At 38.0% G+C, this 27986-nt stretch overlaps 1 protein-coding gene and 1 long non-coding RNA gene across 8 annotated transcripts in view; one reads left to right on the forward strand and one right to left on the reverse strand.

The window, feature by feature from the left end:
* drp2 (dystrophin related protein 2) overlaps window positions 1-27986 on the forward strand; it is a 168792-nt gene that overhangs the window by 107367 nt on the left and 33439 nt on the right. For 4 of the 5 annotated variants that reach the window (XM_044127912.1, XM_044127914.1, XM_044127913.1 and 1 more), the window contains 9 exons: window positions 1968-2028; window positions 6771-6832; window positions 7323-7397; window positions 9718-9919; window positions 16759-16844; window positions 18490-18647; window positions 21599-21765; window positions 22963-23074; window positions 23687-23823. In XM_044127912.1, coding sequence (XP_043983847.1) covers window positions 1968-2028; window positions 6771-6832; window positions 7323-7397; window positions 9718-9919; window positions 16759-16844; window positions 18490-18647; window positions 21599-21765; window positions 22963-23074; window positions 23687-23823 — 1060 coding nt within the window. The remainder of the gene's footprint in view (window positions 1-1967; window positions 2029-6770; window positions 6833-7322; window positions 7398-9717; window positions 9920-16758; window positions 16845-18489; window positions 18648-21598; window positions 21766-22962; window positions 23075-23686; window positions 23824-27986) is intronic. The other variant, XM_044127915.1, reaches the window with a different exon arrangement.
* LOC122837519 lies at window positions 23382-24573 on the reverse strand. 3 transcript variants are annotated; one of them, XR_006371773.1, is made up of 4 exons: window positions 24374-24573; window positions 24215-24313; window positions 23783-23875; window positions 23382-23691 (listed from the first exon to the last, which is right to left on the reverse strand). It is a non-coding gene; the product is annotated as an uncharacterized LOC122837519 (long non-coding RNA). The 3 variants fall into 3 exon arrangements; XR_006371775.1 differs by having other exon boundaries at window positions 24215-24303; window positions 24374-24572; XR_006371774.1 differs by lacking the exon at window positions 24374-24573 and having other exon boundaries at window positions 24215-24360.

Raw genomic sequence — 27986 nt, forward strand, 5'->3', positions numbered from 1 at the left:
TTTCACATATAGTTTGTGGCAAACTGCAAGTAAGATTATGACTTTCCTTCAACAGCAGCTTTCTTGTTACAAAACTTTCATAAAGGTTGGAGTTATGAACTATATAACTAATATTTATCCTGTTGAAAGATAATCGTACTACGACGTATTAGGGCCAGATTAAGAAAATAAAACAATGTAATCACAAGAATTAAGTTACAAAATTATGAAAATAAAGTAAAAATCGAACTCTATTTGTGCAATTCATTATATGCACTAGACACACAAGGAATCAAATTCTGTTTCTGACCATCTGGAAAACTAATAACTTATACATCAGATAATATTAAGAACAAACAAAATATTATGTTTTTATTCTTGTAATATAGTGACTTTATTTTAAAAGTAGACTACTGTGATATTTTTACACCTTTATTATCGTAATATTATGACTATTCTTGTAATTTTATGTTTGTTTATTTTTTTATATTCTCTTAGTACGGCCCTAGTTCTCCATCATATATTCCAAACCGAGCTGAAAAAGTGTAAAAAACTCTGTTTTTATTTGAGTTTATCTGAACCAGAGCATCTGCTAGGAACATCCCAGCTGACCTTCATCCTGATCAGAGCTGCCAGACTGGAGTTCATTAACAGCTTTGCTTTATTTTTGCGGGGCTTTTTGGCAGCTACTTTGCTGTTCATGTTGATTTAAGATTTACAAAATGTTGTAAAGACTCCAGGAAATTAATTTAAAGGAGAAAAGTTAAAAAATGACAAGCTTATCCAGTCTGCGAATGAACAGAATCCTGAATAATAGTAACCGGTTTTAAAAGGAAATATTCAGGATATGTTTTAGAAAGTTTATCCTTTTAAGAGCTAAACGGGAAACGAAATTCAAATCTGTCAGTTTTTACATAAATGACTGATAAACTTAGAGCTGCCTGGTTTTATTTCTTCATTCACTTAGAAATAAATGTGTCCCTCACAGAGCTCTGGTATCGAAAACATCAAAACACTTTTTATAAAGAAATAATCTGCCAGTAGCTTTACACCAATATCAACAAATTATTGACTTTTAACCAATATCTTGCTTAAACGTTATCTATGAGTTAGTTTTGAATTATTTCAGGTGTACTAAGATATTTTCACTGGGAACTAGACCAAAAATACTTGGTAATATTTTGTTATTTTGCTAGTAACACTTTATATGAAGGGGTTTGCATAAGGCTGATGACAAAACAAGAAGGTTTTGTAAACAAGAAGGTTCCTTCATGAATGTCTTCATGAAATGTCATTCAGTAAATAATTCCACTAATGACGCAAAGTTGCATTAAAAGTTCATTAAATGTGTCAGTTTTGCATTATTCAAATAAATAAATTTTTAATGTAAATTTCTATTAAAAGTTGCATTAAAAGTTCATTTTGCATTGTTTGGCAAATAAATACACTTTTAATGTGAAGTTGCACTAAAAGTGCCTTTATTTACCGAATGACACTTTATGACAACAGCGGTAAACATTCATGAAGACTCCTTCATGCTTATGACTGGTGCTGTGTCAGTCACATAACACTGACAAAACACCTGTAACACTGTGAAAGACTTTCAGATAAAGTGTTACCCAGGTAATTAACTTGTACCTGTCCATACTGCTCTTCCTTTATCTGTTCAGACCTTTATAGAAATACATTACCTCTAGTTTTGCGTTCTTAAGTTTAAAACTGCAGGGATCCTCTTTCACGGACTCCCTGGCTGTGATCTATGACTCCACGCTAAACAAGCCGGCTCTCTGTGAGAACCTCGTTACACAATGAACTCGTTTCTCTGGCTTCACTGCGCCTGTTTTACAGGGCAGCAGCTCCGTTAGCAAAGGTCTGAATGGACTCTGTGTCCGGACACGCTGCCAGGCGCACTGAGCACAGTTCATGCATGACGAGACCACTTTCAAATTGATTTTTACCCCCCCCTCTGTCTCTCTGTGTTTGCACAGGTTCGGTCCAGGTACCATGGGAACGAGCCATCTCCCCAAACAAAGTGCCCTACTACATTAAGTAAGTGAGTGTTTGTGTTATCCAGTTGAATGCACCTTTTCATGCCAGGTTAAATGACTCGGTCAGATGATGTTTCTAGTGCCAGATTCAGTGAAAAAACAAATGAATTTTCTAATATTATGCAATTGATTTTCTCACATACGTGTAGAAATGAGCCTTTTTATGTTGATTAATTCTTCAGCCTCCTTGGTGATTTTGTGGAGATCAATAGACAATTTATTACAGTTCTGTTCACACACACACAAGCCCCAGTTAGTTTTATAATCTGATTAAGTCTAGGCAGAGCTGGGTAGTTATATTTACTCAATTACAATTACTTGAGTAACCTTTTTGAAAAACATGTATTTTCAGGAGCATTTTTGCTACAATGTACTTTTACTTGAGTAATTTTATTATGAATTAATTAAGTTAAGTTTCTGGATTCTTTACCAACTGAATGAAAAACAAACACATTTTAACCAGAAATTCACCATAAACAGACACACACTTGCAGTTATTGTTAAAGTTTCACAAGTTTTTTATTGAAAGAAACTGATTTGGAAAAAATTTTATTGTATTATTTTTTTGTTATTTATATGAAGTATTGTCATTTTGGTTCTTAAAATACTAAAATTTCCTCTTTATATTTTGGTCCATCTGATGATAATTTTTAAATATTAAATGATTCGATCAGTTACTCAGTATTTCAATAAACTTTTTACCGAATACTTTTTTCTCTTACTTGAACGACTTTTTACCTTTAATTGGCTAAAAATGTGTTGACGTATTTCTGCTCTGACTTGAGTAAAATTTCTGGATTTTCTAGCCACAGAATGAAAATCAAACATGTTTTAACCAAAAATTCACCAGACAGACCTGCAGGTTTAGTTAAAATTTCATAAATTTTTATGAAAAGAAACTGATTTGGAAAAAATTTATTTTGCTAAATTTTATTTTGTGTTGCTTACACAAATTATTGTAATTTTTCTCCTTAAAACATTAAACTCCACTTAATTTTAGATTTTGGTCTGATTATGTAATTTTTAAATATTAAATGATTTTGATCAGTGGCTCAGTAGACTTTTTACCAAATACTTTTTTCTCTTTCTTGAGTAATTTCTTGGATGGCTGCTTTTTATTTTTACATCATTAAATACATATTGAAGTGGTGATAGTCTCTTGAGCACAATTTTGTGTACTCTGTCCACCTCTGATTGTAGGCAAAGATAAAAAATCAGCACGTATTTTTGTAATTCTATTATAATCACACAGCAATTGAACCAGCAATGAAAAATCAGGATGCAACAGCGACTTCGTTTAATTTAAATTTATCACCAGAAATTTCAACAGTCGTCAGATTGATTAGCTCTCTGCCAATTAATTGTTTGCCTGTGGAAATGATCAAACCCTGATTTTGATGTCGTCTTATTGGGGAACCACAGGGGAACATTGTAGAAGAACGACAACCTGTCAGTAAGATGCGACCTGCAGCAGAACCACCTTCTCTAATGAATCAGGTTTTCCCTGGAAATATGACAGATTCAATACATAAAACATAAATACGTTGAAGCAAAAGTTTCTTGTCTTTCTCTTGGTGTTAATGTAGATCTTATTCAAATTGATTCAGTACTGACAAATCAGAAAAAAACTTTACCATCTGCAGGTGTTTTTTGCTTTGATGAAAGGCCGTTGTCCAATCAATGTAGAAGATTTTTCTGCATCTCGTTAGTCAGGATCTCCACTAGTTTCAATGCACATTTAGACTTCTCACAAGTTGTTTCCAAGGCTGCAAGTGGACTTTCATTACAAGTTAAACCACCTTCAAATGTAAAACATTTGAAGGTGTAAAACCTTCAAATTTACACAAACCTTCAAGTTTACACAAGTAAACTTCCAAAAATCACTGAGTTCCTATAAATCCAGACTAAAAACCTTTTTAAAGTTGCTTTTGTACCATAGTAAATAAAACACTAGCCAGCATTTTGACGTGTAAATGTCGGCACTTGGACATTTTAATGTTTCAGTTGTTGATTTTTTTGTGTTTTTATAATGCCTTGTTGCTGAAATGTGCTATGCAAATAAAATTTGATTTTGATTTGAAAAAGAAGATGCAGAAGAGACCTGGGATAAATACTTCTTCACATAACTGCATCTTTATTGAACTTTTGGTAGCACACATGTTTGCAGAAATTTTCAAAGATCTCACCATAGTTTAAACGTTTATTAGTGCGTAGAAAAATAATGCTTGTGATTTGAGCAGAAACTACTGTGAGCTCTGTTTGGCTAAGCACTCATTTATTTATCAGCTCACCTGATCGATACTTCTTATTATTCATAGAAAGAATTTTTTTAAATAAATGAATTGTGTCGTAAATGTGTAATGGGTACATTTAGGCATGTCTTTGAACAGAATGGTTAATTTGCAACTGAACAAACATTTATGCTCTTTGTTCCTCTGTAGACTTGCAGTATTTATCTTGTTAATCATCTGCAACACATCCTTGTGGGTCTTTGTTTAGCCTGCCAGTCAGTGCTTTATGGACTGTATTCCTATTCCGGTGGGGATGGGAGATGTATAGCATCTGAGTAGCTCTCTACTCGGCAGTAATCAATGAGCGCTTGTGCAGGTAGAATGATGATTCCAGCCCTGAGAGGCCCATGTTTTCTGGCAGACTTCCTGCTGTGGGGTTCCTCATTTATTCTGCTGCTGTTGTCCTTTTATTGGATCCATTTTATGGATGATACATTTCCTGGATGTTCCCCACAGAGGAAACTGCAGCCTAGGGTTTTGTTTTTTCTTAAAAAGATATATATGAGTCGGATCATGTTCTGTTTATGAGAGCAGCAGAGCAGTCAGGTGCTGTAACTCTAATGTCTGAACATGAATCCCGTCATTATGTTTGACTTGTGTCTGGACTTTTCAGGCCTAAAATTTCTTGCCATGTTATGAGAAAAGTATTCACAAGTTGCGTTTCCATTAACAATAAAACTGGTCAAATTGAAAATAGGAAAAAACATTTGCTTAAAGCTGCAGTATGTAACGTTTATAGAAAAAGTCTAAATGTTTTTTACGTATTTGTTGAAGCTGTCACTATCATGATAGTATGGTATGCTCCTAATTCTCCCAGTGCTCCCAGTGTTATCTAGAAACAACCAATCAGCGTACGGAGGCGGGTCTTAGTGCTGTCAGTCACTATTGCTTGTGGCGCTGCTCTGTTCCCTTCCCTCCCCCAAACCTCTTCGCTCTCTGGTGACTCTAAAGCTTTTTCCCGTCAGCCAGTCCTATTGTAAATGCTAAGGCGGATTAGCGGTTTCTCTGTAACGATAAATTGTTTCTCCACCGATTAGCACATTTAACAGCGAGTAAATGACATTGATTGACAGCATTAAGACCCGCCTCCTGGCTCTGATTGGCTGTTTTTGGTCAGGAGCTGTGCATTTCTTCAGACGACAATAATAGTTCAAGAAGGAGGTGGAGGGGACAAATTTTTTTCAAAGATTATTAATTTCATATTATACTTAATCTTAACAAATATGTAAAAACAAATACTTTATAAAAGTTAATACTGCACCGTTAGAGGAAAAACTTTTGTTTTTTGCTATAATGTTTTTGCTCTAGAACAAAATGTTGTTTTTTTTTATTTTAGCTGGATCAAAATAAATATACAGCTCTTGAAAAATGAAGAGTCCACTGCACTGAACCCCACTGAAAACCTGATAGTTATTCCACCAAATACTGATTTCTGAACTCTTCCTGAGTGAAACATTAGTATTGTTGTTTCTAAATGTTGTTTCTTTTTTGTCAAATTAAAAAAAAGATTAAGTCTTTTTGACTTTATCTTTTTTTGACATATTTTATGCAAATTCTATTTTATTTGCATAAAATAAAATTCCTAATTTTCTGCAAATAAATACAAAATTTTGCTTGAAATTTCAGTAGCATGTTGTCAATAGTTCATCGAATAAAAGAACAATGTTCATTTTACTAAATCATATACCTATGAAAAGTAAAATTTGTGAAAAGGATCATTTTAAGTGATCTCTTCATTTTTTCCAGAGCTGTATTTTGCAAAACTGCAATGGAAACCCTTTTTTTTTTGCTTCGCATGAGTTGCTAATGGAACAGAGCAAAAAAGAAGGAAACAAGAAGTAGGAAGAGGATTATGGTTTGTTTTGTTTTGTTTTTTTAGTTTTTTTACATAATGTGCAGCTGGATTCACCAGAGCTCTCACAGCATCACACAGCTCATAAAAGGTTTTGTCATTCGAACATATTGAATCCATAAGTCTTTTGTAAAATCCTCAAAACGCTGCAAATGTAGACGGTCTCAAGTATAGCGAGTTTGTTGCTCCACTGCCTGAATAAGATGGTCGATGATGAATGTTAGCAGCTGAAATATGATTATATCTCATGTAACTGTTTACATCCATCTCCTCCATGATTTTTAAAGACTTACTGCATTAACAAGCTCATTCATGTGTGATTTTAATTTTCTTTCTTATTTAAAGGAAACACCACAGTTGTCAAATTGTGGTTTTTCGACACTAGACAAAGACATATAGACAAAGATTTGAGCACATTTGTAGTGGAAACGTATCTACTATGTTCTGCTTTTCAGATTTCGCCCCCATCTCTATTATTCATGCCTTTTTATTCTCACTCCTTTTGTCAGTTCGGCTTTGAACAGTGAGGTCGAAAAGAAAATGTACTTCCATTTATCCTTGCTACATGAATCTATTTGCCTTTGTTGTTTTCTCTTTCAGCCATCAGGCCCAGACAACATGCTGGGACCATCCAAAGATGACAGAGCTGTACCAGGCGCTGGGTGAGTGAAGAGACCAGCCGCCTTCACGCTCGTTCGTCCGTGACCTGCAGAATCGCCCCCTAGTTTGGGTTTGGGCTGTTAAGGCCTTATCTCCCAGCTCATTAAGAGACCCGCATCTCAATCACCTCGGGGGGCTACATTTCTACTGTCATTAACCTATGAGGCCCAATTTGCCAGCGCTGTGATTGCTTCCCGCTTAGCCTCTAATTAATTGTGATTAAACGACATGATGCGTCTCACGGTTAATCTCGTCTGACACGGGGAGTTTGCGGGAATGGATATGCACACCGTCGCAGCTGGACCTGCATGTGTACCAAAAAATGCGAGTGTGGATAATGTTTCTAATACAATAAAGTGCTAATGACTTCTGCAGTGTGGTGATAAACAAACGGGATATTCTGGATGCCTTATTCCTCGGTTGCAGGGAGGAATGGATTAGTTCTCCCTCTCATCTCTTTAATCTCTCTATATCTCTTTTTCCTTCCACCAGCGGATCTGAACAACATCAAGTTCTCTGCATACAGAACAGCTATGAAGCTTCGACGGGTTCAGAAGGCTCTGAGATGTATGTTTGGCATTTTGCTGGTGTATTCTCTGCCTGTCTGATTGTTTAAGTGATATTTTGTTATCCTGCACCAGCAGTAATTCACTGTGACGCGCTCTCTGTGATACACCGATTAGCTGTGGCACATTTGTTTAGTCAGCGATCAAAAGCATCATGGCTCCCTCCACTCTGCCTGGAAACAGTTGAAAATAAAGTTCCCAAACGGAGCGCCGGCGATCCAGCCAAATTTGCAGAACCGTAATTCCGCCACACTTTGCGCTATCTGGAAAATTTCAACGGTTTCTGAAAGGGGAGTCGTTTTTTTCTTTCCAGCCAATATCGGGTTATTACGGTAATTTCACCCCCGCAGTGGCAGGGAATAAAATTAATGTGATGAAACACTCTACGGTTAATCGTGAATAAAACTTGCTATATTCTGAAAGTTCCAGTTGTTATGAATAAAAGGGCAAATATATATTTACTCACTGGATATTTACATAACTTTGTACAATTAAAATAAGCAAAAGTATCCAGGTGGAGATTTGAAACTTAGGTCATGACGGGTTAAAGATATTAAGAAATGTTTCCAAAGGTCAAAAGGTCAACCAGCCGCCCCACTTTTTCAAAAATCAAAATGACCTTTCATTCATTTAAACTTTCATTAATTTCTTCAAAGCCAAAGCAGCACAAACAAAAGTTTTGCTGCACAAACCAATCAACAAACATAGTCGAGTTGATTGACACCAATTTTGTCTGATTTGAAGAAGGTGGGGAGGCTGGTTGACCTTTCATGACCTCTGGAAACATTTCTTAATATCTTTAAAATGATAGCGACACAGACAGACATTTTTTCTGCACAAACGTTTGACACCATTTTTGTCTGATTTGAAGAACTTCAGTCAGGTTTGAAAACATCCTGCTGTTGGGTGTAAAATGCAGCTGTAATCCTCATTGTCATCACAGCCTTGCATTCTGCTTAATTGACTATTAATTGGTCCATTTGAGTTACAAAATGGAAGTTAATTAGTTTTAGCTGCTTGGTTGAAGCTTCATTGACTGTCCCATTGGGGTCGATTCCTCCGTTTGGATCGTTCTTTTCTCCTTTTTCTGGAATCTGATCCCAGTTCAGCCCATCTTCACCTTCCATTCATTTTATTTCCTTTCTCTTTTCTCTCCCTTTTCTGCTGTAACCTTCCTGTAACCTTGCCGCCTTCCCACATACCAAGTCTCCATGGTAAAAACTCAGCAAGCACGTAAAACCCTTTTCTGTCACTTTCTCTTTCCAGCTGTTATCTCACCGTCCTCGGGTCTAGGAGTCGATATCGTTACTGAATTTAATTGCTAGGCTGCCTTGATAACTAGCAAATCCTCATTCTTCCTTGCCCTGAATGGTTGAGCAGAGCCCATCAAAAGTGCATTTTTGGGTGATTCCCTCCCATCCCTCAAAATACTCCCCTTATCTCTCCTCTCTGTTCTACCTCATTATCGCGCTATCCAATTATACCTGGCATCAACGGACACCCTTTTAGCTCCGCTCCCAGGGATGGGCCGTCAAATTAGTTTAGAAGAGCAAAATCAAATTTGTGTCGCTGCTCTTGAAACATATGGCGGGGCTTAAGTAGCCAAAATGGGTGAATAAGCATCGTTGTGGCGGCGTGGAAGAGGAGACCGCTGCTGCGTTCACAAGCGAAGTGAACTGATGTTTATATGCATGTTGATTTGAATGAAACAAACACGTTCTAAGCTTTTTTTTACCTCCAACTGTAATGCACACGAACACCTCAGATTTGACCTTTAACCTTCAACAGTTGTTTTTCTCCAGGTCGCTTCAAAATGTATTCACATATTTTGAACAGACAAAAATTAAAAACAGGAAATAAGTCATAAAAAAACCCGAATTATCGTGGCCACTGACATTCAGTTTTTCATAAGTTGTTAAAGGGTTAATAGAGGAGCCATGTTGTGACGACTTCCTGAAGGCGGAGTCTCAGAAAAAACCAGGTGGAAAAATTCAAAACCGTTAAATTACAAAGTGAATTTCTTTTAAGTCATAGAAGAATTGTTTGTTTGTAAACACAGCGAGCAACCGGACTGCAGGAAGAGCCGGCCAGCTGTTAGACGCTCACTGGTTGCCATGGTTACCTGCATTTATTTTGTTCTTACTATTAAGATTCTATTACCGAATCTTAATACTTAGAAATGTGCAGGAATCTAATTTCTTATTTTGTTTGTGAAAGAACCGCTGCTGTCACAGATGGTGAGACAGATTGCTGGTTGAGTATTCCTTTAACTCGGCTCCACATCAGTGTGTGTGTGACAGAAACCTGTGTGTTGTGTTCAGTGGACTTGGTGGCGCTGAGCAGCCTGGTGGACGTGTTTCGGGAGCAGGAGCTGCAGCAGGGGGAGCATGTGATGGATGTAGTGGAGGTGATTCACGGCCTGACTGCCATGTACGAGAGGCTGGAGGAGCAGAGGTCCATTCTGGTCAACATCCCCCTCTGCGTTGATATGTGCCTCAACTGGCTGCTCAATGTTTATGACAGGTGGGTGTAGCTCTTTCTGTCGAGGTAAAAGTGAAGTATTTGCTGAAAACTGTTTGCGTTTTAGGCTGTAGCTTGATGAAGGGGTTTATACATCCAGCTGACAAGGATTCCCTCTATCCCACCTCTTTACTATTTTACTTTTATGGATGTTACCTTTCTTTTTCAATTCATCTTTCACTGGCACAAGCTAACCAGCTGTTACCAAAGACAGATAAACTACAGCTCTCTTATGAAGATGATTAACTAAATTAGGGGTCTCAAACTCCAGGCCTCGAGGGCCGCAGGTGTGCTGCAGCAGAGGCACATCGAAAAGTTGCAGGACTGCGGCCCTCGAGGCCTGGAGTTTGAGACCCCTGAACTAAATGATCAAAACTTTTATGTCTTTAAAAATTTCATGTAAAAAGATGGTAAAGCACCTAAGACGAAGACCTCGTCATCATTTCTGCTCAGAGTTATTGGCTTTAGCTAATTCAACCTTAGAGTTCTTCAGTTCTTTGCACCTGTGCAACAACTCAAAACCGCGTATCACAACAGGCTTTGCTTTGACTTAATATTTGTATGCATGCTTAGACTCACTGTGATCCTCAGGATCGGCTTGTATTTTAATTCAAATAACATTTTTTTGACAAACAACTCTTCCAGCATGGGAAAAATAAGCCCATATCATGAAATCATGATGCTGCCATCACCATGTCTCATTCTGGGTATGGTGTTGATTTAATGATTCACACTGCTATTTTTCTGCAAAACCTTTCAGGCAGTGGGCCCCAACCCTGGTCCTCGGGGACCGCTGTCCTGCATGTTATTGATGAGTCTGGACTCCAGCACAGCTGATTCATATGATTGCATCACTTCCTCTGCATTCTTTCAACTGCTGCAGAAGCCAGTTAATCACCTGTTCATTTAACCCAGGTGTACAGCAGCAGGAAAACACCTGAGACATGCAGGGCAGTGAGACCTGAGGACTGGTACTGGCCTGTGCAAGAAATAATTTAATATTTACGTTTTATGTATTATTTGAGTCTGGAGGATCTTTTATTTTGAAAATCCTTTAACTGGATTCTCTCAGTTACGTCTTGGCGCCAACATTGAACCACAAGCAGCAAAATGAGTAAGAAACAGATCAGATGTCTTTGGAAAGTTTCTCTGTGAAGGGGAAAAGGCCCAGAAAAGAGACAGGAGAGTGGATTTATCCCAGTAGGTGATGCCCACATTTCAAGCCGTTAATGAGGCAATGAAGCTTAAACTGCTTCTCAACATAGAGACCAAAGCACCCTGTGCATAAGCAACACTTGGAGTGTCATTGTCTCTCATCACTCCCAGATGGGACCGTCTGGTTGCAGAGAAACAACCTCAAAGTTCCCTTTAGTTGTTATCATGTTTTATTTTCACAAAAGTAAAATGTTTGTTTTCTGTGGCACATCTGTATCTTATTTTGAAGGGATATGTAAACGTTACCATAGCGACCAGAGTCAGAGAGCGTTAGGGCAGTGGTCGAGACGAGATGAGAGGAGAAGAGTAGAGCTTGTGAGTCTTAAGTCTGGTTCACACGGCACGATTTCAGAACTGTCGGACGATTTTCAAAACCTCTGTGACCACAGAGTCGATAAAAGTCCAACAGGTTCGATCGGTTTGTGAGTCCAGCCACACGACAGGAGCAACACGAACCGATTCCACTCACGAACATCCTGATTCCAGAAGAAAATCCAGTAAAACCCCCAACATACCATTCATAAATTTAGAATAATCAAACACGGATGACCATACAGAAGCAGTAGTGACAGTTTGTGGACTCATTTTAAGCTATAAAAGACGTAAGAAAAAGAAAGAACGTTTGATAAAAGATGGCCGGAGCAGCCGCTCTATTTGCTGCACTATGATTTGGAGGTGAGTTATGTTTTTTTTTGTAGTTAACATTTTCAACAGAATAAACATAACCACATATAATAAAAATGACCTTTACATATAGTAATAAACACTTCTACATATCACCTCCGATGTCCACCGGACTCTCAGTTGCCATGTCAACTGTGTGGGACCCTTACGTCACCGCGCTTTCTGATTGGCTACCTGTCACGTTCAACAGGCTGCCTTCTCGCTCCCAGTCAGGGAAAACCCCACAGGCTGTGATAATCGGGCCAAGACAATGTTGAATGTGCCCAATTTTAGATTGGGCACATTGAACACACCACACACTGCAGGACGTTGTAAGATTGTCCTTCAGGGAAAATCGGGGCAAAAAAAAAAGGCTTTAGCGGGAACGCCAACATGCAGAAGCATTATCTGATGGTCACCCTCTGCTCCTCCCGGGCTGCAGAAAAATTGCCAAGTCTTGACCGGTCTGCGGTAATAAAAAGGTTGGGGACCACTGCTTTAAGGCACATGGCCCGGGGCCTGTTCAACTTAAAGCTTACGAAATAACCAAATAAATTATTATTTTACACTTTATCTGTAAAGTTACTTACAGGAAGCTAACTGTGCTGAGTGTTTTAAAATTATCAACATTTTCTCCACTATTAGCACATTACCAGATTAGCAGAGGTGAACCCACCACTCTATTTCAGTTTATCGAGTTTTACTATAACTGATGATAAGTTTAAACTCATGAATAAATGCTGAAGTTAATGCAAACGTCACTGTGAAAGTGTTAATTTTAAATATTTGCACATCTTCCTTTTGTCTTTCTCACTTACATATTTGTTTTTATTTGGATTGTACTTATGTCACGCTAAACATGAGAATGTTTCCACGATTGCTTGAATAATTTGTATCATTTCCCAAAAGGCTGGCATTTTAAGATAAGTGTTCACTCTTTTTATATACTCTGTAGTTGTCAGGTTAGAAAGAGATAAATAATATGGTGGAGAAGTCTGGAGTGTTAAATGCATCCAGCAGTAAGTGGCACTAATTTCTCTCATTAAATGCTCATTAATTTTGATTAATTTTGAAACGTACAAGACAAAAAAACCTGTAAATGTAATGTATTAAACAAACCATATGTATTTTTTTCAGCGTTTTTGATCTTTTTTGTCTTCATGAGATGTTTTAAACTATTTTCAGAAAGCAGCACAACTCCACTTTAACCTTTACTAGATCAGGTTTTTCATCTGGAAAAAAGCGTATTAAACCTGAACCCATCAATGATTCACCATCAAAGCAGAAGAATCAGCTTCTTCAAAGAGTCTTAATTTTAAATTCAGCAGCATTTCTTCACAGTATGCCTCAGAAACTTTAATTTTAGTCTTTTCATGTACTTGTATGTTTCTGCTTTATTCATTTGTAGCATTTGTGATCATTTTTATCCTGTTTGTTGTATTGTGTTAAGTGCTTTGAGAGGCTATTTTTTAAAGGTTCTACATAACTAAACTAAATTTGTCATACTTGAGGTAAATGTCCAACATCACAACTTTTTCCCTCTCAGACTTGTTTGACCTTTGAAGGTTTCCGTAGTTCATTGTCATCCTGAAAAGGTTTTGCACATATTGAATTTCTGGCTTCTGCTTTGAATCAGTCAATTGTTGTTATCCAAAAAAGACAAATCAATGCACCCAATTAGGATCTGATCTCTTTTTTGCTATTTTATTATTCTGTTACTTGTATTTCCAGCTCTGGAAAAAATGAAGTGATCACTTAAAATGATCAGTTTCTCTGATTTTACGTTTTATAGGCTTATGTTTGAGTAAAATGAACATTGTTCTTGTCTTATCTGGACTACTGACAACATGTCTCAGAGATTCCAAGCAAAAATTTTGTATTTATTTGCAGAAAATAAGAAATGGTCAAACTAACTAAAAAGATGCAGTGCTTTCAGACATCAAATAATGCAAAGAAAACAAGTTCATATTCAATTAGAAACAACAATACTAATGTTTTAACTCAGGAAGAATTCATGAATTAATATTTGGTGAAATAACCAGGAGGTTTTCGATTTGGTTCAGTGCAGTGGGTTCATCGTTTTGATGTTTATTTTCAAATTTGACCAAATACGGTCAAGTCTGTCTCAGAAAATGCAAAGTGACTCTGGAAATACCGTCTTGAGTTGGAAACAGCCAAGTGTTGTAAGTCTAACACTACATTTGATAATAATTATATCATTTTTAGGTCACTTTTATGTTTTTAACGAAGTATTTGAACCATTGATCTTAGCAGAAAGAATCCAGTCAGGAGTTTGTTTTTTCCTAGCTAGCATAAAGTTGGCTTCACATAATAATGAAAAATAATTGTTACATCAGCACCAATTTCTGTCAGCATTGAAAATGTTGCTGTGAAATCTTCAAAACCTTCAATTCTTAGAAATCTTACAAGTAGCTCCACATTTATGGGTATTTAAACGTGTTCATAGGCATCAGAAATGGACTTTTTTATTGTGTTGCTGCCTTATTTGATGTCCTGTAAGAGCTGTTCCTCAGGAGTTGCAGGAAAACAGATTGGAGACGGTTGTGAGCAGTCATGTGGCTACTTTCTCAGACGTTTAGGAAGACTGCAAACGGCTAAAGCTGCAGTAACAGCTTCAAGCCAGAGGGTCAGATGCAACCAGAGCAAATCCTCTTTGACACCAGAACTCACCCAGCTTTGTTGCTGTTTGTTCCATCTCCAGGAAAAGCCCCACAGCACAGACAGTGAAACACAAGACAGCCGCAGCGAAAGCCATATATCCGGTCTGTAGCTTTTAACCATTCTCTGCTAATGAGAAACAATCAGCGGCTTCATCGTCTGAACAAATTTCAGTAATTGCTTTTTGTTCCCTAATAAACAGCGGCAAGGAATGTGAACGAGACTTGAGCTTAATTTTGCTTGTGAGGAGAAAATGTGGTTTTACGGCGAGTGTGTGCGTATATGTTTGTGTGTGCATTACTTCCGGAGGCTTGTCAGGGAGGAACGTGTCCCCTGAGCAGCAGCGCTGGGATGCACATTGAAGATGGCATGAGGTGCACAGCAAGAAGATGTGAGAGAAAGATACTGACAGCCAGTCGTCACCATGTGCTCAGTGTCTCCTCTGGTCCTGAATCTAACAGGGGAGCAACAGTGACTCACCACTTTATGTCTTTCCTTCTTATATATATATATTTGTGCCTTTTTAATGTGTGTACATTTTTAGAAACTTGTCAAATACAGATCTATACTCCTTCAGGCTAGCATTCAGCTGCAGATATTAAATTTGCTCTTTCATCTAATTTGACCTGGATGAATCCAATGTTCTTGATCCTTCGTGTGACATTTGAAATGCTAATTTGATTAGCACGGTGTTTGCTAATGCTGCTTAGATCTGCATTAAATTTTTGGAGGCTGTTTGGAAACAGCAATGACATGGTTAGTTCTCAAACGTAATTTTACTGTGTTTTATGAATCAAAATTATATTGCTTGTTCTTCATTTAGGGAAATCGTTTTCATATGAGGTTTGAACAGTACTTTAAAGGTATTTTATGATGTCATCATAAACTTTAATGTATTTTATGTGAGAGACAAAGACAATAGAGCATAATAGGTTTTCAGTTTTTTATTTTTTTATAAAAAATTTTAAAAGTGTTGTGTGTGATGTTGAATCAATACTTTGTAGAATCTCACTTCTCATCTGCAGCGTCTTCAGTCAGAGGCCTCTTCATTTTCGCTGTATTACAGACTGCTACAAGAGATCTTTCCTGCCAACAGCCATCAGTACCTTCAATAACTCTGAACAATCTGAATTAATATGAGTTACAGCAAGATTTAATTTCCATTGGGGATCAGTGAAGTATTTTTGAATTTGTTTTGAGACTTGTACTGAAATTCTTGCTTAATGTTTTGCAAAAAGCTCAGTTAGATGACAGGTTTTTAGGTTTTTAATGAATTTCTGTCTTCAAGTGCTGATCTCGATTAAACTTTGATTTGGACTTATTCATTTTATTCCATCGTTTTCTTTCTCCTTTTATGAGTTCTTGCAGCAGCACCTACTTCAGCAGCTGCCACACCAGTATGTTGTTACATTCCTGCCAAAATCCTTGAGGAGCTTATTAAGGAATCACATCAGCAGATTTATTAACTAGAGAGCACATAGCTCATGATGGGTATTTCTATTAATTTGCAGGTCTATGAATGCAGGATGGTGAGCGGTTAAACTCGCCTACCTCCACCTGGATTTGACCTGAAAATTCAGACAGTCAGATCAATCACAAGAGTTTCTTCACCTAATTATGCTTGTTAAGCTCAGTGAGGTGCACAACTTTCGTGCTGCATTCATGGGCCTGCAAATAAATGGAAATGCCTGCGATCAGACGTATGTTCTCTTCAGTTCTCTGTCAGGGTTTTTGGCAGGAATGTGACGCCATACTCTTGGCAACAATCTATTCTAAGAACAGAATGTGCCACCTATCTTTCTATCAACTCTAGGGCTGATTACAATACCAACTTTTTATTTCAAGAACTTAAGAAAAAATTTATTCTTTTCAATTTATTTTTTTAAATATACCAGCGTTGGTCTGCTGCATATAATACCAATAGAAATATTAAAGTCTTTGATGACAAAATGTAAAAAGTTAAAGGCAGAATACCTTTACAAGGTGCTTTATTGATGTTTTTTATCTGGCATATGAGATTTGTATTGCTCTTCTGTGCATAAAATTCTTGGACCACACTTTACCAATTCCCTGAAGAGCCTTTACTTACTCTGAATGTCCTCTAATGCAATTTCACACTACTTCACTGACCTGAATTGTGCTGCTGTGACCCGTGTAATTCTTCCCAGCAGGGCTCTGTATTACACGATCCACAACGCAGTGATTCGAGATTGTCCACCTTTTAAAAACTGTAATCTCAGAAGTTTTTTTTTTTTTTTCTGATCCTCTGCGTTTCTTTCTTGCAGTGCACGAAACGGCAAAATGCGAGTTCTCAGCTTCAAAATGGGACTGGTGAGCTTGTGCAACGCAGACGTCCAGGAGAAGTACAAATGTAAGTCTGATGCTTGTTTGAGTCGGTAAGTGCATCTTATCGACTGAAAAGAGAGATTCAAAATAAAACATCCCTGATTGCCAGGATTACAAGACATCCACTTAGTGTAATGGCGGAGAATGGTTATGTTGCCATAATGAAGAAAGCTTTCTTTCCCTGCTGCACCACAGATCTTAAAAGGATTGCTTGCAGGAGTCACTTTCTTAAGGCTTTTACTTTTTCAAATAAGTCAACTTTAAAATAAGTTTAGCACTCCTTGTCTTTCCTATGGAAATAATTCATGTTTAAAGCAGCATTTGTTCTTAAAAGTTCTGACTATTTGAAGTGGGATTCTCCTGAGAGACTCTGAGCGGTCAATATTTTACCAGGTAAAAATAAATGTTCTTCAACTTAGTACTAAACGCAAATTTTCAAACAGATTTTTTCCCATAAGGACACAACTATGAAATAGTTTAATTAAAGTTCCAGTAGGTATCTTTTGTAAAAAAAAAAAAAAAAAAAAGGTTTTGTTTTTCATATTTGTGCTGATAGATAATCTGTGAAAAGTAAAGCTGCTATTCCTCCTCCCTGCGGTCCTACTGCCATCTGCAGAAGTGCACTTCCTGCTACCAAATAATACTATTGGTAAACCGCTGATTAAATATGAATTAATTGGCTAAACTATAGCATATTATGCTTCATAGCCCAGTTTAGCATATTATGTTTCTGACTGATTCCTGTTAAATTAACCAGCAAAATTATCTCTAGATATCGCTCTAATACGTTTCCATTAATGTTTGTATTTATGCTTTCTTAGAGTGCATGTCTTGTTCAGTGCGATGCGTACTGAAATCTTTTTCCAGTTTTCACATCAGAAAATGTGTTCAGTCCTTTTAAATTAATGAATCTATATAGATTCTTATCTGAAAATGTTCTGGAAATGTAATTTTTGTCCACAGCGTTTACAGAATTGAAAATCTCAGCAGTCAGAAAACTGCAGTACTTGTGTTTTTGTGTCGTACCAATGGTTCCTATTATCTCATCATAGAGTCTGCACAGTGGAAGCGGCATATTTAAAATGTAAGAGGCCGATATGCTGAGAAAATGTCTCCATAAAACATGTCCAGAGCTCCACTCAGAAGCTTTGTGGGAATATTTAAAAACATCAAACAGGCCTCAGCTCTGGTTACGAGGACGATATGAAGGAGGCTGTTTAAGATGCAGGCGTTGGAGCCAAACGTTGGCTCATTGTTGGGAGATATGAACCCGCAAAGAGAGGGGATACATGCATTGCTGCGATTGTGCAGCACACTCACGCGCCTGTCAAGATTCATCTCTTCAGCGACAGGCAGACTCCAAGCATAGCGAAAGGCTCGGTCAGAACTTGACAAGATGGCTTTTGTGCAGGTCTTTCATCTGTAAAATAACCAGGAAGATCATTAATAAAGATTTATTCCTAGTTTAAAATAGATAAAAGCTACTTGATTTTGGAATAAATGCAGAATTTTAAAGTCAGCATGTGACCTCACACAGAGGAAAGAAAAAAAACAGACGTGTGGCTAATGCTCTTAGCTACACATCGTATAATGATTGCTGCTGCATGTGCCGGTGTGAAATTAGATTAGTTAGTGCATAATTGATGGATAACTGCGTGAACGTTTTGCAGACTTGTTCCATCAGGTGTCCGGTCCTGGAGGCTTGACTGACCAGCGTCACCTCAGCCTGCTGCTACATGAAGCCATCCAGATCCCCCGCCAGCTGGGCGAAGTCGCAGCTTTCGGCGGCAGCAACACGGAGCCAAGCGTCCGGAGCTGCTTCCGCATGGTGAGGACACGGCCGCGTTTCACGCCCAGGTCCATCAACAGATGTGCTTAGAGCTCTGGAGGCTGATTAAATAGACTTTTTACTTACATTTTTTTATTCTAAATAGCAGTGTTGGAGGCCTAGGCTGCATCTTTAAAGGGGCATTATCATCAAAAACACCTTTATTCCTTCATAAATGATTGGAAAATTCTTTCATCTCCATGGCAACCATTCAGCCTGGATGGACCTAGCCCCGCCTTCAAGAATAAGCTCCTCCTTGGAGCTGCAAATTCTAGGTTTCCAAGCTTCCAACTCCGACTCTCAGCTCCTTCAGACTAGCCAGCAGCAGTTAGCAAACACCTGGTGGGACTGTGCATCAGCTGAGCTCATTACATGAGCTACTTTTCTGTTCAGCACTGGTAAAAACGTTGTTAATGGGTTAACCGATGTGATTACTTTTCAAAGGTGTTTTCGGGTGTGCTGTGGTGGCGTAAGGGATAGCGCGACCCATGTTTGGAGGCCTTGAGTCCTCGACGCAGCTGTCGCGGGTTCGACTCCAGGACCCGACGATATTTGCCGCATGTCTTCCCCCCTCTCCTTGTCCCTCTCCTGTCAGCCTACTTTCATATAAGGACACCAGAGCCCACAAAAGACCCCCTGGAGGGTAAAAAAAAGGTGTTTTCAAAGAGACAGAAGCCCAATTTCAAGGTGTTAAATTACAAATTAATTAAGGTTTACTCGACTGTGCTATAAAATGCCCTAGAAAATACACAACACTGCCTCTTTAAAGCTCTATAGAGGCTTATCACCAGGTCACTGGAGCAGTTCAGATGTTTGAAAGGAATATCTCAATTACTTTTGCAAGAACGTTTTCTGAGCCGCGGGACGAATTATCTGGAACATTGAAGTCTGTAAGATGAATTGTCAAGAAAACGCCTCCAACACGACAGCCTGCCAAAAACAGGAGATCAAAGTTGAAATGGTTGATCTTAATTTACGTCACCGGGTTTGTTTAAAAAATAATTAACAGATGAACTGTGGTGGAGAGGTCATGGTGTGGGCGCCTCTCTGTATCAAAGCTTTCTAAAGTCTAAACTGTTTGAGAACTGTTTTTAAAGTAAAGCAAATAAAATAAAACATGTAATTTCTAAGAAAGGAAATGCAAAAAAATTGAAATTAGACTGGCTGCTTTGGGAATTTACCTTTGTTTGTTTTCCACTCAAAAAAAAAAGATAATAATAATTATGCTTGTGCTTTAAATAATTCATGAGGCTTTTATCATTACATTTAATAAGTCACAGAAACAAGATGCGTCTTTCCTATTAAGATTAATCCAAGAAGATTTAGCAGAAAATGTAAAGTATGAGGAAATAAAATTCTGGTTCTTCTAGTTGAAGGATCCTGGCTTCCAATTCTTCTCTGTTTCCATTTTGCATATTCTCCGCTGTATCTGTGTGGATCCTTACTGGTTACTCCGGCTTCCACCCACAAACCAAAAACATGACTTTTAGGTCAACTGGTTGCTCTAAATTCCCATTAGGTATAAATGTGTACATGTGTGGTTGGATTTAAAGTGACAAGAGGCCCTAAAACAGCTCATTCTGAAGTAGGCAGAACTGAGCAGACGTAAATCTTATTATCTAAGAATGATTTTGTGCAACAAAAGGTAATAAACATGTTTGTTGCAGCCCATAGACTTATCCTAACATGTTCAAGGAAGCATCCAAGAAGGTGAAAAATAGATGGATTAAATTTAATCTTCTGCCGCTGATTTAGGTCAACAAATGAAAACTGAAGGCAGCAGAAGATTATTAACCAATCAAAATCTCTCAGTTTCCAACAATATTCTCATGGTGCACAATGTAATCTGGTCAGTAACGGCTATATCAGATGAAGCTCTTTGAGCGTATTCTGTTTCTCCTTGTGTTTATATTTACTCTCAGATAAAATTAGAGTGACCCATCTACCGGTTATTCAGGGACTCTTGGTAGTTCTCGATACTTTTCGTCTCCACTTCATGCTGATTGTTAAACTGAAATGACAGAAAGACAGAGGAAACGGCAACAACAAAGCAGGCTGCATGAAATAGTTGCTAGAAAAAGGTGTGAGCAGAGGAAGGTCTCTGCAGAGGTTATTTGGAAAAATACGGGCAAGAAGCAAGAATAATTTACCTTCCAATAAATATTTCAGTGCTTTCACAGCATTCAAAGGTAAAGATCTGAAATAAATGAAACTAAATAATTTGGGAAATACAAAACCCAACACAATTTTCTTTTGTATATAGAGGTCGTATTAATCAAGCTAAATTTCCCAGTGACAGTGAACATCCCATCTGTTTTGAGACGGAGTAGCGTGATCAGGTGAGCAGCTCCAGTTCCAGGTGTTTTGGTGTGGAAGAAGCTGCCATTCGACCTCCCATAGGGAGCCAAGCTGGGTACCCTGCTAACAGAGAGGAGCTCCTTCATCCCTGGAGACCCCACATCTCTGAGCACCTCTCCGCCTGTGATCAGTGCACACACTCACATACATTTATTATGTTACCCTGCTTGAGCAGTGGGGGCAGCCCCAGGGAAATCAACTTCCTTATGCATCTCTGATGCAGACTTAATGAGAATTTAGCACATCACGGATTTTGAGCACTTGGCGAGTTATTCCTGTATTAGGTTGGCTTTCTTTTTTCTTCTTTTTTTTTTCAAACAAGCTTTCTTCAGGAGAGAGAGAACATGCAAACTCACAGTAACCCCTGTATAATTTATGTCTGTTATATTTTTAGCTTTGTAAATCCTTAAGCATATATGCTACATAAAAAATTTAATGCTGGGCGCTCTCTTCAATATTGGGACGTTTTAGCTGCAACTGCCTTTAAGCAGGAAAGAATTGGTGCTGTTTTTATTGCTTTAAGAACATGGTCTCCTGTTGGTCTATTTTTGGGTTGTTTACAGTCTCTTGTCTCTCTTACCTTTCCCTAACAGGCCCCTGGGAAGCCTGCCATTGAGGTGTCTCATTTCCTGGAATGGATGAGCCTCGAGCCCCAGTCGATGGTTTGGCTGCCTGTCCTGCACCGTGTAGCTGCTGCAGAGTCCACCAAGCATCAGGCCAAATGCTACGTCTGCAAACAATGCCCCATTAAGGGTTTCAGGTAGGCCTGGCTGCTTGGCATTCAATTCAACCAAATGGATATTTACATGTAAAGATATTGTTAGTGGATCAAATGATTAAAACAGATGATTTTTTAAATTTTTTTAGAAGTGGGAAATTAGACTTTTCTTTATCAGGTAACAAAAAATCTGTGATATACATCTATCCTTGTTGCATCTTTTACCAGTGTCAGAAATAAACATCAATTTGGGGCCTTTGTAGAGCAGTATTTTTTTAAAAGAGAGCTATTATGCAGAATTCATATTTTGCACATTTTTATACTTTCGTTTGGGTTTCAGCAGCTTCTAAAAACTGTCAAAGAGTTAAAAAAAATTTATCCAGCTGTGGTTTTTTGTTTTTATAAGTTAAGGGTTTTTTGGTGTCTGGAAAAAGAGCCAATTCAAAAACCTCACACTGCCCCATTACCTAGCAACCCCTGTCGATCTTAGCCTATCACTTAGCAATCCAAGTGGAGCTCCAGCATGTTTGGTCAGCTGATTTTACCACTGTATGCGCTATACAATGACTGCTGGGAGAGACAAGTGTTTTATTGTTGACCTATCGTTCAGAAACCAGTTGCTGCATTCTTGTTGTTTGTGCTGGAGGCTCTGCTTCTGCTTTTCAAAGATGTAAGTGTGGGTGATTGTTTGCAGCCGTTTTCATGTGTGACTATAAACATTGAGTTGGGGGCGTGGCCAGCAGCAATTTATTAGGATTTAAATTGACAAAAGGCCCTAAAAGCATGATATGTCACCTTTAACTGGTTGTTAGAAGGGAGATAAAATTTGAATTCTAAGAATGATAATTTACATATATTAAATAAACTAATACATTTTATATTTTTATTGTGAAATGTGTGGATTTTTTGTTTTGTTCTAAGATATCTCTTTTGTTGTTTCTGTTGAAGCCATTACATTGATTTGAGAGATTTCATTAAGATTTGTCCTAAACTTAAGTTAAGCCTATTAGTCATTTTAACAACCCCAAAAACCCAGAGTTTTGTATAGGAAATCAAACATCTTTTGTGTGAGTGTGGAGAGAAATATAAGCCTCTACAGCATGGCTGAGATAAGAATACACACACACACGCATACACACACACACACACACACACACACACACACACCCAGCCACTCTACCACTCCATTCAGTTCTCCTGAAAACATCGTTAAAGTCTCTGTTTTATTGATCTCGACAGGTATCGCAGTTTGAAGCAGTTCAATGTGGACATCTGCCAGACATGTTTTCTAACCGGCCGCACAAGCAAGGGCAAGAAGCTGCACTACCCCATCATGGAGTACTACACCCCAGTAAGACGAGCATCAGCTTTACCAGAATACAAATTCAAGTCTTTAGGGAGAGATGAAGCTCAACTTTACAAAATACATACTCCTAACTCCCTATGTCTTCTGCCAAGCATGAATTAAGGATCTTATCAACTGTATCTATTTGTCCAGCTCTATAGAATAAATGGAGAGAGAATCACTTAGTAGAGAAATGTATTTTTGGCAAATGTTTGGTTTGGAGCGCAAACATTCAGAAAAACCCATGAATCATCAGTAGAGTGAGTGCAAATGTGACAAGATCAGTTCAATTTCAAGATGTAAAATCCAGCAGTATCTTTATTTTCTGCAAAAGATGCTTTTATATTGCAGGTATGGTCCTTGCAGCCGGAAAGCATATAAAAATTACTCTGACAGATATAATGAAAAACTGAAGATTTTAAACAGAGCAATAATGTAGAGACAGTGGATAGAAAGAAACATTAGTATTGGAGGAAAAAAGTGGATAAATTTTGCATGAGGTGGTCTCTGGAGATGGCAACTCTAAAGCAGTGCAATTTGTCTTTCAATCATCCATGCCCTGTGCTTCAACCTCCACTTTTCACCCCCTCCTCCACTCGCTTCCCTGGACGGCGGCAGACAACCTCGGGAGAGAAGATGAGGGACTTCGCTAAGACTCTGAAGAACAAGTTCAGGTCAAAGCAGTACTTTACAAAGCACCCGCAGAGAGGTTACCTGCCTGTGCAATCTGTACTGGAAGCTGAAAGCTCAGAGACGTGAGTCCCACAACACACATCCATCCCTTTGTGTCTTTTCTCAGATGCTCCGCTATGCAGACAGGCAGAATTGTATACATTTATTTACTTGAGACAAATGTGTTAGTATAACAATAAATCAAAGGGGATCTATTAAACAAAATTCACATTTTGCATGGTTTTATACTCCCATTTGTGTTTCTACTGCTTCTAAAAACAGCACAAGTGCTTAAAAAACACCAAACTGTTTTGGCAATAAGTTAATGGGTTTTTATTTGGTGTCTGGAAAATGAGCCATTTAAAAAAATCAGCTAACCTTTAACTTAGCCTCCCCAGCCGACTCCCCCAGCTGAGCTCCAGCATGTTTGGTCACCCAGCTGGTTTTACTGGTTCATGTGTTTTGTTGACTTACCATCCAGAAACCTCTTGCTGCATTCTTGCTGGTTGTGCAGGAGGTTCTACTACTGCTTTTCAAAGATGTATGATTGTATAGTCACGCATCTGTTTGCAACTGCCACAAAGTAAAAATCTGATTTTTACTTTTGTTTTGAATGATTTGTAATATACTTACCACCAATGACGAAGTAAACATTTTTACTCTTTCTGCAAAATTCACTAACTGCACAATTCTAGTAGTACAAGTAGTATTTCAAAAGAGCAGAGGAAATCTCATTTTTTGAACAATAACAATATTTGTTGTTAATCTGTTGCTAAGAGATGAGCCTGTTTTCTGCTAACAAAGTGCCACGAAGTGAACATCGGATTTTTAGTTTTGTAAAATTTACCAACTGTAAATTTCTTGTGTCTAAGCAGATAAACAGTGTTTCAAAAGAGCTTATGTTTTATAAGAATTAAGAAAAACAACAGGCAAAACATGACACAACTATGCAGAAAAACATCCAAGAATCCCAGCCTTAAAAATTAAAGCAAATAGGTCCAATAGAAATAGAAGAACAGAGCAAGATTGTGTGGACGCCAACTGTTCATTACATTACCAGAAAACACATTCATCTCTTAAAATTAATAACATAAAATGCTATTGTTTATAAAACATGAGCTCTTTTGAAATACTGCTTATCTGCTTGGACACAAGAAATTTACAGTTGGTAAATTTTGCAAAAGTAAAAATTAGATGTTTACTTTGTGGGACTTTGTTACCAGAAAACAGGCTCATCTCTTGGTAACGGATTAACGACAAATATTGTTATTGTTCAAAAAACATGAGATTTCCTCTGCTCTTTTGAAAGCAGAACACCCCCAAACTCAACGTTTGTGGACGTGGCCAGCAGTATCTTATTTGGATATAAAGTGACTAATTGTCCTAAAGCAGCTTATCCTGAAAGGAGCTCAAAATACTAAGAACCTACCAGATTAAAATCTCATCATCTAAGAGTTTGTGTAAAAAATTTAACAAACAGATCTTTTTGGCGATCTGCATTTAATTTAGTCTCCCTAGGGGTTCCCAATACATTTTATTTTTTACACTAAAGATAAAACAAACAATAATGTTTTCCCATATGCTTTTCTATCTAGCAGGAAAACAATTTGAAAAGGAAACAATAAGATGACAGCTAAAACAAATGGCTCCCATTGTTAGTGTTACTACAGAATGAAAAAGTCAGATAAAGTTTTTTAACAGATTTGTAATCAAGTTGGCTTCTTTACATTGGAGAAGGAAATGCAGCAGGCTGCAAACTTTCCAGCTGAAGTTCAAGATTAAGCTGCTTCCCGGTTTTCTTTACCCTCTAACTCAGTCTTTCTCAAACTCTGGTCCGCTGGCTCCCCCTGTTGGTCCATGAGGTACTGCATATAAAAAACTGTTAATTTGCCGTGAGTCAAGCTAACTGTGCGACGCTACAGTTAGCTTACCAAAGGATTGTGTGCACAAATAATGACTTAAGATCAAGTGGGTCTTAGTGGGTCACTAAAAAGAATACCTGAACACAATATTATGGTGAACAGAGCTGCGCCCCACGCTGACTAACTGCATCTTGACACCTAAAATAAAACTATTTAGGCTATCTACCTACTGAAAGAAACTGCTTTTGCCAATGCATCTCAAGTCTGTTTTTCTTTTATTATGCTTCTAATTACAATTAGCCCTAAATTATCATTAGTTCACAGAATGCTTGTAGTAGTTCTTTTTTGATATCCATGTGTTTTCTAACATGTAAATAACTCAAAACGTCCCTGGTAGACTTGTTCATGGTTTTATTGTGGCCGGTCACAACTACAAAACAGCGCCACCCTTCACATTAGGAGGAACAAAGACAATGAGTTAAGAGACTAAACGTTTTGTTTCAGGTTGTATACATTAAGACAGGGGTTTTCAAAGTATGAAAGGGTGAGCCCCCCTCCAAGGAGCACAATGCCTGCTGTGCCCCCCCCCCCCTTTGAAAAAGTAACTATAATCGGATTACTGATTACTCCTTGAAAACGTAACTTAGTTAGATTACTGACTACTTGACTTGAAAGTAACTAAGTTACATTAAAAGTAACTTTTTAGTTACTTTCAGTAGCTGCTGACAACAACACTCCGCCTCCTGTGAAAATCACATTGATCTTTGCTAATACCTAATTGTAAGCTATTTTATAATGGTAACATCAACAATGTGTCTCCACTGATAAGGTTGAACTGAAGAGGAGATTGTACAAAAAATAAAAAACGTGAGTAATTTGTGTGGTCCACTGTTGTCTGGAAAACTCTAAGAAGGATTTTAAAGCCCCCCCTCCCCCCAGCCTCCAGATTCTGCGTTACGGCCCTGCGTTTGGTGTCAGCGCAGCGCACTGAGCTCCTCCTGTAGCTCCACAGCTCAGATGGCTGCACAGATTTGTGACACTTATCTTAATATTAATAATCATAATGGCGTTAACTTGCCATTATAACTATTGCCAACTCCGGACACGTTCATTCGTGGCTGTTTTCACGTTTATTGCGCTGTTCATATTGGTCTCGATGTTTGCAGTTTTCTGGAGCGCAACGTGAAGCTCAACGTCTTTCAGAGGTAATATATTAAGTTGACATTAACAAAGACTCAGCGGGACGGATCATCCAGGAAATGATGAACAGGGAGAGACTGATTAAAACTACCTTAATGACGGACAAATTCTGGGATTTATTATGAGTCTCTGCTTATTCCCAAGCCCAAATGAGTAACTTCACGTTCAAAAACGAGCCCAAAAAGGCGCAACCAGCAACTCCTTAAATTTTCAAGCGACTTTAAAAAAATGAAGCCCAAAGCTGTTTATAATAATCGGACTTGGCGACAGAAACTCAAAATAGTTCCAGTTTTTCCACCAACAAAATGCGCATCTCCCTCCATTGTTTACATTTCTGTCGCATAAAGACGTCGGTCACTCGACAAGACGAGTAGAGGAAATACGATTCAATAACAAAAGAAGATAGTAACGCAGTAACGCAAAGTGATTTCGATAAGTAACTGTAGTCTGAATACTGGATTTGAAATAGCAACGCGTTAGATTACTAGTTACAGAAAAAAGTGGTCCGACGTCAGTAACGTTACTGACATCACTGGCCAAAACATCCTCTAAGGTGGGAAACATTTCCACTGATCCCCGCTCCACACGCGCACCCCGCAGTACCAACTTTTTCCTAAATCCACAGAGTTGGTCGTGTGCGTAAAAGACGTTTCTCTCACTTCAGTAGACAGCAAGTAGATAGCTTTTCCGGTTTATTTTTTCCCTCGCACCGCGCCTCCCCTAAAGTGCTCTGGCGCCCCCCAGGGGAGGCGCGCCTCACACTTTGAAAACCGCCGCATTAAGATATTGTGTTATTGCGGGCGTAATGTTAAGTCAGGTGGTTTGTGAGTGAGAAACACTAAGGTAGTTTAACTTCTGCTTTACTGTGGTATAAGGCTGCAAACATGGAAAAAAAGCAACTTTGTTGCTTTAATAGATATTACAATGGCACACAATATTCATGCAAAACAGGTTATGAGATAAAAAAGTAAATGTCAGAAAACATCTGTGCATTAAAGCGAATAATTTATGTTGTCACTGTTTATACTCTGTTTATGCACAAACTGTTGTTATTAAAAGAAAAACAGAACAAATATTAACGTTTCGAGCTTTTTATATATATATATATATAAATATATATATATATATATATATATATATATATATATATATAGCTTTGAAATTGAACTGATTTAAACATAAAA

The sequence above is a fragment of the Gambusia affinis genome, linkage group LG09 (genome assembly GCF_019740435.1).
Source record: "Gambusia affinis linkage group LG09, SWU_Gaff_1.0, whole genome shotgun sequence".
Taxonomy (NCBI): Eukaryota; Metazoa; Chordata; class Actinopteri; order Cyprinodontiformes; family Poeciliidae; genus Gambusia; species Gambusia affinis.